The 12,963-nt window shown below is 36.4% G+C and overlaps 1 protein-coding gene across 1 annotated transcript in view; it reads right to left on the reverse strand.

Moving 5' to 3' along the window:
* LOC114661741 (voltage-dependent calcium channel subunit alpha-2/delta-1) overlaps positions 1-12,963 on the reverse strand; it is a 754,616-nt gene that overhangs the window by 183,160 nt on the left and 558,493 nt on the right. Inside the window, 2 exon segments of the mRNA XM_051920004.1 lie at positions 978-1,082; positions 1,601-1,759. Of these exon segments, the coding sequence (XP_051775964.1) occupies positions 978-1,082; positions 1,601-1,759 (264 nt within the window).

The raw sequence follows: 12,963 nt of genomic DNA on the forward strand, positions 1-12,963 counted from the left end.
TACAAAAATCCACTATATTGCTTTCGTCCAAATGAAAAAGTGAGGACACATGGGTCTCCTACTTACAGCTTTAATGTTTCGGTTTAGTCTACAAGGATGAGTGGCAGATCGATTTATCACTGAATACTCAGGTGGTGTGCAGTTCCAAGTTAAATTAACCTTTATTAACTTCAATTTATCTGTAATTTGGTGTTTGTTGTAACTTGACAAATAATGAAAGCTAATTAAATACAAACAAATAGATAACTAGCATTATGTTGAAGCAATTAAATGCTAATTTATTTTATTTTCTCACACTTCAAGAAAAATGCTAAAATGCTCAGTATTATTTATGTTTAATTCCATCCTAATATTAAGAAATATTTTTTTACATACACTTGTCTAGTTTCCATCCAAAAATCACAGTTTCCTTTAATATTTAAAAATCTGTTCTTCCAAATGAGAATAAACAGAATGATAATAGTTATAATAACATTTGGATTTACCTCTGTCTCACAGACATATAAAGGCATGCTTCCTACGGCTATTTTTTGCTCAAGTGACTATGATCTTTGCTGTCTGCAGGCTGCAAAGATTAAAAGTAATCTCACACCATTAATTTGCATATCTTACAGTGAATAACATTAAAATAAGTAAAGTTATTTTTCTTGTTACAAAAGAGAATTAGATTTTTCATTTGTGTAAACATTTGGCAACATCTGTTTTAAAGACTTGTGAGCAGAATACATCATACTGGAGGCAGGCAGTCTAATTAAAACCGATTGAAAATGTATTAATCTTTTATATTTTCACTATCTTTCCCAAAATGTCATGTTAAATAGCTAAAGTAATATATTCATATTTTATATAAAAAACTATTGCTACATTCATTATAAAACAATACATAATAGTGTCTGTATGTAGCTGATCCTCAGAATTTAAGACCTGTGAAAATAAATGATGGGGTGGAAAAAAAACCAAAACAAAACTGTACTTACTTTTTTATCTGGATTGTATTTTTCAAATATCTCTTGTGCCTTCTCTTCTCCTCCATCAGTAAATAACATTATGATCTTATTACAGTTTGCTCGAGACACATTATACTGAAGAAAAAAATGAAAAAGTGTAATACTTTCTATGCTTTGTCAATCCAGCTCCCTGTTAAAATCTCACTTAAGTGAAATAATATTTCTTTCCAGTAGGTGGTACTATATCACACATTTTGAAGATGAAATAAAATTTCTGTCCAGGAGATGTCACTATTTGTCAGTTTAGATTTTAACCAGACATTTACAGGATTCTATCATTTATTAGAACATAAAGTATTTGCATGCAAAGAAGAATAGAATAAGAAAATGTACTATAGAAATCGTAAAAGATTAATTATAAACAGAAAATTTCAAACACACACAGAAATATGTACATTAAAGATTAATAACTAAAATATTAAAACATCAAGGAGAGCTTTTAAAATGAGACTTTAGAAAAGTACAAATATAAATATAATTCAGGCAGAAAGGATGAGAACACTTCAAAGCTGCAACTATCTTTTTTGTGTGTATGGCACATTTTAAGAGACACCAAATAACAAAATTGACAAAAGAGAACAGAAAACTCTTACGTTTGATAGCTGCTCGAAAGCAAATCGAAAGCCCTTTTTATAATCTGTGATTCCTTTTGCTGAAATGTCCTGAATGGCATCCTTTAAGACTTTTTTATTGCGAACATTGGCTTGCACAAGATGGTTAAAGCAGCTGACATTCTTTGCATCAGCATTGAACTGCAAGAAAGAAAAAAAAAACAACAAAATAATCTGTTTGGATTCAAATAAACCCATCACTTAGTATTCTTTAAATGCTTAAAACTCAATTGCTATCTTTTTTTACCAGAAAGGACTGTTGAATTAAGCATATACTGATATGTTGCTATCCATCCATCCATTCATTGAAGTCAAGGTCATGCTGCCTACTACAACAGAATCTGTAATGAACTACATATCGACTATCAAAAGGTGTTAAATTTGCTTTTGTTTTCTCCAGTACTTCCTGTTTAAACTTAAACCTAATGTGAACAGTGTTTCAGTAGTTTAATAGAAAAACAGGAGCCTAGAAGTGGGTCTCTTCAGGGCCTCAATATTTCCAGAAGTGAGAGGGAGATTGTGCCAGCTTAAAAAGGTGAGGGACAAGGTTCTGGGGAACATTATTTCATGCCACTGTATCCTGCAATACTGTGTATGAATGGTATGACAATAAAGCCACTTGACTTGAATTGAACAAGTAATCACATGGATTTTGCAGAAGAAAGATTGAAGGCAAAAAAGGAAAGCATTTTAGGGACCCAAGGAAGCAAGCGGCTCTATTTGGGATATAATTTACATTTGCACATTGAGGAAGCAAGTATGGTCAGAACTTTCACATCTTTCCAGAAGATGATCCATTCCCAGGGCTGTGTGAACTGGTGAGCTGTAACTTTTCTTTCTTAGGGATCTTGTTGATTGTTAAATGATCTTCAATAAGGCGTGGATTCATCCCACTTAGGATCAAAAAAGAAATCAATAGAGCTAAATGGTACTTTTTGTGTTAGATGTAAAGTAATTAAAATTGTTTAATTATTCTTAGATAATATTTAGATCTCCTCTTTGTTATATATAAAGCATGACTCTAAAGTTTATGTTGGATGTATTCGGTTGTGCTTGATTATAGTTTAGCTTTGTAATGATTTATATGGTCCAGTGCAGAGCTAAAAAATGGGAAAACTGAGCAGTAGCAGGGTTTCCTTGTTTTCTGAAGCTGGTAGTGTGGTGCAGTAATTAAGACACTGGACTTCATACTCTGAGGCTGTGGGTCCTGCTACTTGCACTGTATGACCATGGACAAGTCACTTGACCTGCCTATGCTCCAATCAGAAAAACAAAAGAAATGTAACCAATTATATCTCAAACGTTGTAAGGTGCATTCAATAAAGGCATCGGCCAAGTAATAAATGATAGCAGACAGAATAATCTGAACATGGAAATTACATATCCATTAAAAGATCTGTGGAACCATTTTTAGTAAGTGGTGTCAGTTAGATGCTTTAAATATGAAACCATTGTCTCTTGGTTGAAGAAATCCAGGCCAACATTACCTAGAGATTTTCAGACCAAACATGATGAAATACTTAAATGGCACTATAATAAGTTATCTTCAAATGCTATGTTTATGCTATCAGTTTCACCTGACCAAACTCACACTGTTCGGCAGTTTTGAGAGTCAGCAAAAGACTGCTTAGTAAACTGCAAAGATACAAATCATAATGGATAAATGTTGGTGGATAACAGGTTTATTTTTTGGTGGAGGTTGAGTCAAAGCTAGGCCAACGTTAAATAATTAAAATCACTTTTGAAGGAATCATATCATGTGAATGAATAAAAAATTAGAATGGAAGAGAAACTCTCTCGTGTACATTTTTTCATTTTTTTTTATCCATCTATCTGGCCATTCCACATGCTCTCGTGGTCCTTATCATAGTGTCAAAGCCCAAAAGATACATCTAGGCTAAAATGTATTAAACCCTTTTCACCATGCTGCCCAATCTGATGTCAGTTTTCACATTTCTATTGTGCTCTAAAACTTTAGTCTGAGACATCCACAGTCCACTTCTTCTTCCCATAACTTGACCTATAAATGTGGAAAGGAACAGGTGCACCTGCCACCCAAATTGTATACTACAACTGTCTGTAAATTGTCCAATCTGCTGCCAACTTGCCCAGTTCCCCTTTCTGCCAAAACACACACCATAATGTCCACACCCCTACCTCCATAAATTCCAATAACATGGACTTCTCTCTGTTAAATAACACATCTATAGCAAGTCCAATCCTAATCTTATTCTGCCTCTGCTAACAGAATGCACATCATACCATCACTAGTCCTCTGATTTTTCTCAAGTCTTACATCTCATTTTATCATTTAACACCCCCATAGAGTCATTCCCATCCTGATTTTACTCTACACTTGCTGCCAGTCTACCCAGTACTATACATGTTTGACAGGCTTACCTCACCTGGGCATAAATTCACATTGTAAGATCCACAGACGTCCACATCTTAAAACATAAGCCCCCCCCAACTTGTTTTGTACTACACCCATTGAACAACCCCAGTCTTAATATTATTCTGCCTTTACAATCACGAAACCTATATTTCTTTGAACATAAATTTTACCCTCCTTTCCTTCAGTCCTGAAAATTTCTAAATTATTTTATTAAATTGAGCCATTGCACTAAGCCTGCCAAAAAATGTACCTGCATACTATTACAGCTATTGTCTAGAACTGTGTTTCCCAACCTTTCTCTCTGTACTTTTTGTAACCAAAATCATCCCAATGCACACCACAAACACATATACAGTGCATCCGGAAAGTATTCACAGCACATCACCTTTTCCACATTTTGTTATGTTACAGCCTTATTCCAAAATGGATTAAATTAATTTTTTTTCCTCAGAATTCTACACACAACACTGCATAATGACAACATGAAAAAAGTTTACTTGAGGTTTTTGCAAATTTATTAAAAATAAAAAAACAGAAATCACATGTACATAAGTATTCACAGCCTTTGCTCAATACTTTGTTGATGCACCTTTGGCAGCAATTACAGCCTCAAGTCTTTTTGAATATGATGCCACAAGCTTGGCACACCTATTCTTGGCCAGTTTCGCCCATTCCTCTTTGCAGCACCTTTCAAGCTCCATTAGGTTGGATGGGAAGTGTCGGTGCACAGCCGTTTTAAGATCTCTCCAGAGATGTTCAATTGGATTCAAGTCTGGGCTCTGGCTGGGCCACTCAAGGACATTCACAGAGTTGTCCTCAAGCCACTCCTTTGATATCTTGGCTGTGTGCTTAGGGTTATTGTCCTGCTGAAAGACGAACCGTCGCCCCAGTCTGAGGTCAAGAGCGATCTGGAGCAAGTTTTCATCCAGGATGTCTCTGTACATTGCTGCAGTCATCTTTCCCTTTATCCTGACTAGTCTCCCAGTTCCTGCCGCTGAAAAACATCCCCACAGCATGATGCTACCACCACCATGCTTCACTGTAGGGATGGTGCCAGGTTTCCTCCAAACATGATGCCTGGCATTCACACCAAAGAGTTCAATCTTTGTCTCATCAGACCAGAGAATTTTCTTTCTCATGGTCTGAGAGTCCTTCAGGTGCCTTTTGGCAAACTCCAGGCGGGCTGCCATGTGCCTTTTACTAAGGAGTGGCTTCCGTCTGGCCACTCTGCCATACAGGCCTGATTAGTGGATTGCTACAGAGATGGTTGTCCTTCTGGAAGGTTCTCCTCTCTCCACAGAGGACCTCTGGAGCTCTGACAGAGTGACCATCGGGTTCTTGGTCACCTCCCTGACTAAGGCCCTTCTCACCCGATTGCTCAGTTTAGATGGCCGGCCAGCTCTAGGAAGAGTCCTGGTGGTTTTGAACTTCTTCCACTTACGGATGATGGAGGCCAGTGTGCTCATTGGGACCTTCAAAGCAGCAGAAATTTTTCTGTAACCTTCCCCAGATTTGTGCCTCGAGACAATCCTGTCTCGGAGGTCTACAGACAATTCCTTTGACTTCATGCTTGGTTTGTGCTCTGACATGAACTGTCAACTGTGGGACCTTATATAGACAGATGTGTGCCTTTCTAAATCATGTCCAGTCAACTGAATTTACCACAGGTGGACTCCAATTAAGCTGCACAAACATCTCAAGGATGATCAGGGGAAACAGGATGCACCTGAGCTCAATTTCGAGCTTCACGGCAAAGGCTGTGAAAACTTCCATACATGTGCTTTCTCAATGTTTTTATTTTTAATAAATTTGCAAAAATCTCAAGTAAACTTTTTTCACGTTGTCATTATGAGCTGTTGTGTGTAGAATTCTGAGGAAAAAAATGAATTTAATCCATTTTGGAATAAGGCTGTAACATAACAAAATGTGGAAAAAGTGATGCGCTGTGAATACTTTCTGGATGCACTGTATATCTCATCTATTATTCTGGACAGGATGTGTCAGTTTTGGTCACCTCTGCGTTGTGCCTACTAATGCCAATCCTGAAGCCTTCACCTAGCTGTTCAGCAATACTAAGCCTGCCATAAAAATTTAACCTCTTGTCTAGTTGACTGCGGCTACTTTCATGCTACTTGCATTTTTCAGAAAGCTGTTTAAAATCTTGTTGTTGTCCACAATACTTGAGTACCAAAACTTTGAATCATTAAACATGGAATGCAAAAAATTGCATTACTTAGACCACACCCAGTCAACCAATTCCATTTATGATAACAGCAGCTAGAAAACGTCAGTATGTAAGCTCATCTTCAAATTCTTAAGTCATGTTGGACTGGTCCAAGCTCCTTTATCTTCTTTTATTCTTCAAGTGAACAATTTATTAAGGGGTATTTCATTAAAGAAATAACCAAATTTTCTTTAATTTCTGAAGTTCCACTGGAGGTTGCTATCAAAGTTGCACTTACGTAACGCGAAAGACGGGTGTGAACTGTGAACCACTGACATCAACATGACATAGTGTGTCGATGATTGTCAAATCAAATTAGATAAAAAAAAACCTAAAACAATACTAATTCGCTGCCAAGAAATATGGGAGTGTCTGGGGCATAGAGAGATGCATCCCTGAAAAAATCAGAAAGCAACCAATTAAAGGGTAGCCTCAGCAGGTCACCTGCTTGCCAAAAGACAACGGGCTTACATAGACACTCATTTGGACAGTGTCCTTTACCCCAGAATTTTTTTTTTTTATTCACACAGAAATTAAACAAAGACAAATGGGAATCAATTTTTCATGGATGTTGACATACGCTGACACCAGGCACATTGTCCAAATAAACAAATTTATTTCATGATTATTTCACATTACGTAATTAATTTAAGTACAGTCTCTTGCCAAAACCAGGCAAATCAAATAAGAAATAAATGATTATTACAATTCAAAAGAGTAAAACAAAATCCATAGTCAAAGTGCAAAAAAAGTCAAACACCAAAAGAACGTGACATTAATTAGAAATTGTTTCTTTATTTAGTTAGTGAGGACCTTTTAGGAATGTTTCCTTGACCATACATATTTATAGTGAAAACCAGATGATGTCACCCTCAAATGAGTAAAAACACACAAACATCCATTACTATAACAGATCGACAATATCTGTCTGCAGTTTTGTCCAGGCTTTTCAGCATTCCAGTTTTTCCAATTACCATGGTCTTGATATTTCACACCTTTTTGTTCTGCGTTGTAAAGATATTTACCTCACAAAAAAGATTATAGGATAGGCCATCATGCTTTTATCATATACATTGTGTATTGAGTACATGGTTCACCCTTAAGTTGATTTTGAAGACCAGGATTAGGTCTCCGTGCAGTCTCTTCTCAAGAGACTAAAAAGGTTTTAACTCTCTGAATCTGCAAGAGTATGACATGTTCTTATCTCCTGAAAGGCACCTGGTGCCTAAGTTTACATGATATAAATCACATGAAAAAATAAATAAAACAGAAACAAGATCACATGTAAATAAGTTGTGATTGTACTCCACTACAAATTCTGTACATTACTTATAATTGTCTCATCTGAGTACTTCATAAGAATCAAGCATTTAAGATCCAGTCCCATACTTGTGTCAGCAGTGCATATATGCATACTGAAGATATAAAAAGTTGTCAAGAATTCTGACGACATGAGATTTACGGGTTTGGAAAGATTTGGACAATAGATTAAAATGTCCATAGGTATACATTAATTTGGCAATTTCCTTTACTCTAAAATGGGGTTGTGGAATGATAGTCCTGGGTGTTAATGCATGCAAAACAATAACCAACAGCATACACAGTCACAAGTCAATCTAGACTGCATATCTTTGTTAATGTGGGAGAAAACTAGGGTACCTTGAGAAAATTAAAGTGAACAAAGATAAAATGTACAAATTTCATACAGTGATACGGGTGGGATATGAACCAGTGGCTCCTAACAACCCATGTGCTAATTACAATGCTACCAAATTGCAAATTTCACAATCATTAAAGTAAAATATTAAAGGGTTATAAGAGGGGTCAAATGTTTTATGAGTAAAATGCTTAATTACTTGAGATGTTATATTTTATCATGCTAAATCTGTCAAGGAATAATACAGGCATTAAGTTGTATTCCAACATTTAAGGTACCCTTACTATACAATATTCGCTTTACTATATTTACCGTTACTGTCTTTAAAACACAATCTGTATTTTGTTTAATGTTGTACTCAGCCTGTACTCATAAGATAAACTCTCTTAGAGTGTCTAAATCAAAAAATCAGTAGTGAAAAAAAGTGCTTGGCTGTTCTGTGGTAAGTTTCAAGTGCTTCATTTTTTAAATTCTGTTAAAGTCACCCACTGTCTTTAATGCTAAGTGTTCCATAAACATTTATTTTTAGATATATTTAATTAAAGGATGAAATACATTGTCTTCTAGCTCACATTCTAAATTCAGCTTAGAAAGACACCAGTTAATAAATCAAAAGAAGAATCAATATAATTTTAAGTTTATTAGTCATTGCCTTTTAAAAGCCTTCGCACCATACTGCTTTTTCATCCAAGTACTTATTGATTAGTGTCACTAATTTCTTTTGCAGCCATATAGATCTAATATGTATCAATATTTATTGTGATGTGTCTGCCAAAGTCTGGTCACAGAAGCTGAAAGTTTTACATCTCTCTGGAGAGTGCACTTTACTGCTATTTTACCATTAAATCATTTTCTTTCCCTCTAACATGTGCAAATGAGAGTGGCCCGCTTCCCTGCCACTTTGCTGTTGCTTTTATTGCTTGATATTGTTTTAACCTGTTTTAACAGAATGCTGCCTATTACATTGTACAGTGCTTGCTTATGCGCATCCAAACACATTATACTTGATAGAAAGTGACAGGTGATAGAAGAGCTCCATTGACACAATTGCACTGAGCAAGAAGACTTAACAAGAGCCTTCCTGAATCAATTTATCACAGTATACCATGTGCACATTTTATAGTTTTTCAATATATTCCCCACCATTTCTTGGTTCCCCCTATCCAGGACTCCACTGAAGTCAGACATATAGGGGTACTATTTTATTATGAGTGGAAGTGGAGCACACCAGTTAGTGCTGCTGCCTGAAAGCCCCAGGAAATTGGGTTTGAATCTGGCCCGCTAGCTGCCTGTCTCTCATTTGCACATTCCAAGTCAACTTTAGCATTTCTCCAGGCACTCTAGTTTTTAATTTCACTTTATAAAGACTGGCATATTACGTTAATTGGTAAATGTAAATAATGCCAGTTTGAGATAGTGGAGGTATATGTATATGTTCAAGTGTGAAAGTGCGATTGCAATAAAGCTTCCTTAAGTAACAGGAGAAGACCAAAACTTTAAACAAAACCCTTGCTAAAACCTATAAATTATAAAATCAAACAAGTTATATTATTAAATGTAAATAAAAAAAAATAAAAAAAACACTATAAATTACAAAATGATATCCAAAAACATAATCCAAGGGAACAAAAAATGGTCAGATATAACAAATTTGAAACTGTTGCATTCAATACCCAATATACTAAAATCCAAAAAGAGGGAATTTTACATAAACCCAAAGGGACACAAGAAAAACTTAACCCACCCAATAAGCCCAATATATTGCAAAACAAAGGGCATACTCTTGAAGCAGGAGCGAAAGACAATGTACAGCAAGAAACACAACTTTTATACTTACTTCAAGTGACTGCAGCCCTAATTTCTGTAGTACCTGACAATGCTGGTTGCATACAAAATGCCACTCCTTTTAGGTTCACATTAAATTGGAAATAATTCATAATAACAACAACAACATTTATTTATATAGCACATTTTCATACAAAAAGTAGCTCAAAGTGCTTTACATAATGGAGAAAAGAAAAATAAAAGACAAAATAAGAAATTAAAATAAGACAACATTAGTTAACATAGAAAAGGAGTAAGGTCCGATGGCCAGGACATAAAGGACAGGTCAAGAACCTGACAACAATCTTGGTGACTCTTAGCTGAATTAACTCTTTTTAAAAATGTACCGATGATGCCTCATAGCTCCGTTGTTTAGGCACCTTCAATGGGGAGTCTCTGTGTGCCCCCCAACCCTTTTTTAAACTGTACATTCAAAACTCTGCAGGTCAGTTTAAGTAGCAATTCTAAACTGGCACTGGAAGGGCATATGAGTATGTTGCCTTGGGATGGAACGGCATTTCCCAGACATTTATTTTTAATTTAATGCTACTGGAACAGAATCTGCCCAAAATGGATGTTGATATTGAGATATTCCTTAATACTGTTCTTGGATATTCTTAATATTATCCTTTGGTGGTGTTAATATATGACACTATGTTTATAAGTCTTCATTTTGTATGATTTTTTAATGATATTATTTAGCTGACATTATGTCATCACTGGTGCCGTTAACCTACTACATTGTGAAACACAGTCCCTCTACTTTGCTTCCTCACTCAAGGTTTAGTGGAAGCAATCTCCTTCCTTGGCTTCACACAGACCCCACTGCCACTACAGATCTTTCCATGCAACTCCAGTGATGAGGCAACACTACTTGTAGTAATTTTCCTCAGCCAATCCAACCCAGCTTTCTTCCCAAGGTTAGTTGGCAGCTACATACCCAAGCCAAAGGATTTAAGCAGAGCATTAGCTCCTGTAAGATGTTCTCTTTAAGAGCCTATTAACCCCCCCCCCCCCCTTCTCCACACAGCCATTTCTGTCTTTTTCTCTACACTTACACACGCACACACTTGTCACGGCTTCACAGGATGGTTCCATCCCTTCTGAAAGTTTCTCTCTCCTAGGTCCCTGTTGATTTACCAGAATTTTCATGTCAAAACCAGAACAGGTCCCAACCAAAACCTTTTATTAGAATAAGTGGTTTAAAAAAAAAATCAATGGATAAATGCTTTTGTACTTTGTTATATTTTATATCTGGATTTGCACATTTGAAATAAAGTTTATTCTTACTGTTATTAGACATTATTTGCACATGCATAATCAGATTTTCCCCCACAGACTGTATATAATTGTAATTCAGGTACGGGTGGCACGGTGGTGCAGTGGTAGCGCTGCTGCCTCACAGTTAGGAGACCTGGGTTTGCTTCCCGGGTCCTCCCTGAGTGGAGTTTGCATGTTCTCCCCATGTATGCGTGGGTTTCCTTTGGGTGCTCCGGTTTCCTCCCACAGTCCAAAGACATGCAGGTTAGGTGCATTGGCGATTCTAAATTGTCCCTAGTGTGTGCTTGGTGTGTGGGTGTGCCCTATGTTGGCTGGGAATGGCTTCAGCAGACCCCTGTGACCCTGTCTTAGGATATAGAGGGTTGGATAATGACTGACTGACTGACTAATTCTGGTACATGGTGTAGCTCTGATTGGAAAAATGTAAACTCTAGAAGGTCCAGAACTTCATCAAAATAATAGAAAATTGCCTTTGAAAAATGCATTTTATTAATACTATAAATTTCTGATAATTACATATTACTGTTCTCCAAAGTATTAGTTTAGCATATTGCAATAGTGAATTATCTTTTGCAGAAAATATAATTATCAAGGCCTATACAGTATATGGATAATTCTCTAAAAAATAACCAGAAGGATAAAACAATTTTGATCACCACAGTACCCAAGGGTGTTATCACATAGCTTGCATGTGCTGTCAAAGGTACATGGCCACATGGTTCATCCTCACATAGTTCTAGAAGGCATTTCCCCCTCAATATAAAGCAGGCCAGAAGCATGATTTGACACTGTTGTAAGACCTGGTCATTTTAGATGCTTAATTCTGCTAGTACTGTATGTGGTGAATCTTTTAAAACCTTGCTTATGCTTTTTCTGCACTGTCTGGATAGATATATTTGTGTAGTTTATATATATATATATATATATATATATATATATATATATATATATATATATACAGTATATATATATATATATATATATATATATATATATATATATATACAGTATATATATATATATATATATATATATTGTGGTGTGTGGCTGGCTAAATATTCCGGCCCTCACCCCCAAGCCGCCAGGTGGAGCTCTCCCAACAGCGTGGACGTTCCCCGAATTCCAGCAGGGCCTCATGGACTTTGTAGTTTATATGCACAGCCCTGCTGGATACCCAGGAGTCGCTGTGGGGAGGCTGCCGGACTCTTACTTGCCCTATAACTCGGAGGTGCGTCATGATCACATGACAAGAGGCAACGATGTGCTTCCGGGTTGAAGAAAGGAGTTTTTATCCGACCCGGAAGTGTTCATGATCACATGGACAGAAGGGAGAAACACTTCCGGGTCAGGGACTATATAAAGGACTCTGGGAAACCAGTACACTGAGCTGAGCTGGGAGGAAGGGTGGCAAAGTGTCTGGGAGTGTGGAGGATTGAGTATTGTAGTGTTTATTGATTTATGAAGATTGTGGAGTGGAGGGTGCTTTGTGCACGTTATTGTTCCAATAAAAGTAATATTTGGACTTTTACCTGGTGTCTGGAGTCGAGTCAGAGGGTTCAAGAGGACGACAAGGGCCTCAAACTGCGACAATTTTATATATATATATATATATATATATATATATATATATATATATATATATATATATATATATATATATATATATATATATACACACACACAGTATAGCACTCTGGTGACTCATACCCATACATTAATTCATATAGAAAATCCTTGTGGGCTCCTTCTAATGCTACTGATTTAACTTCTTTCCTGAGTGTGCAGGGGCCTTTGGGGGGATTTTTGTTCAACACACGCAGTCTACATTTTGGTTTTCCAATACACAACTTAAAGCTTTGTTTGTAGTAAATTATGTGCAACCAATTATTATTTTTACTTTTGATGTGTCTCCTGTTGTGAATATGTGTGGTGGCCATCTCAGACTACTTGCTCCATGTTTAGAA

The sequence above is a fragment of the Erpetoichthys calabaricus genome, chromosome 1 (assembly GCF_900747795.2).
Source record: "Erpetoichthys calabaricus chromosome 1, fErpCal1.3, whole genome shotgun sequence".
Lineage (NCBI taxonomy): Eukaryota > Metazoa > Chordata > Cladistia > Polypteriformes > Polypteridae > Erpetoichthys > Erpetoichthys calabaricus.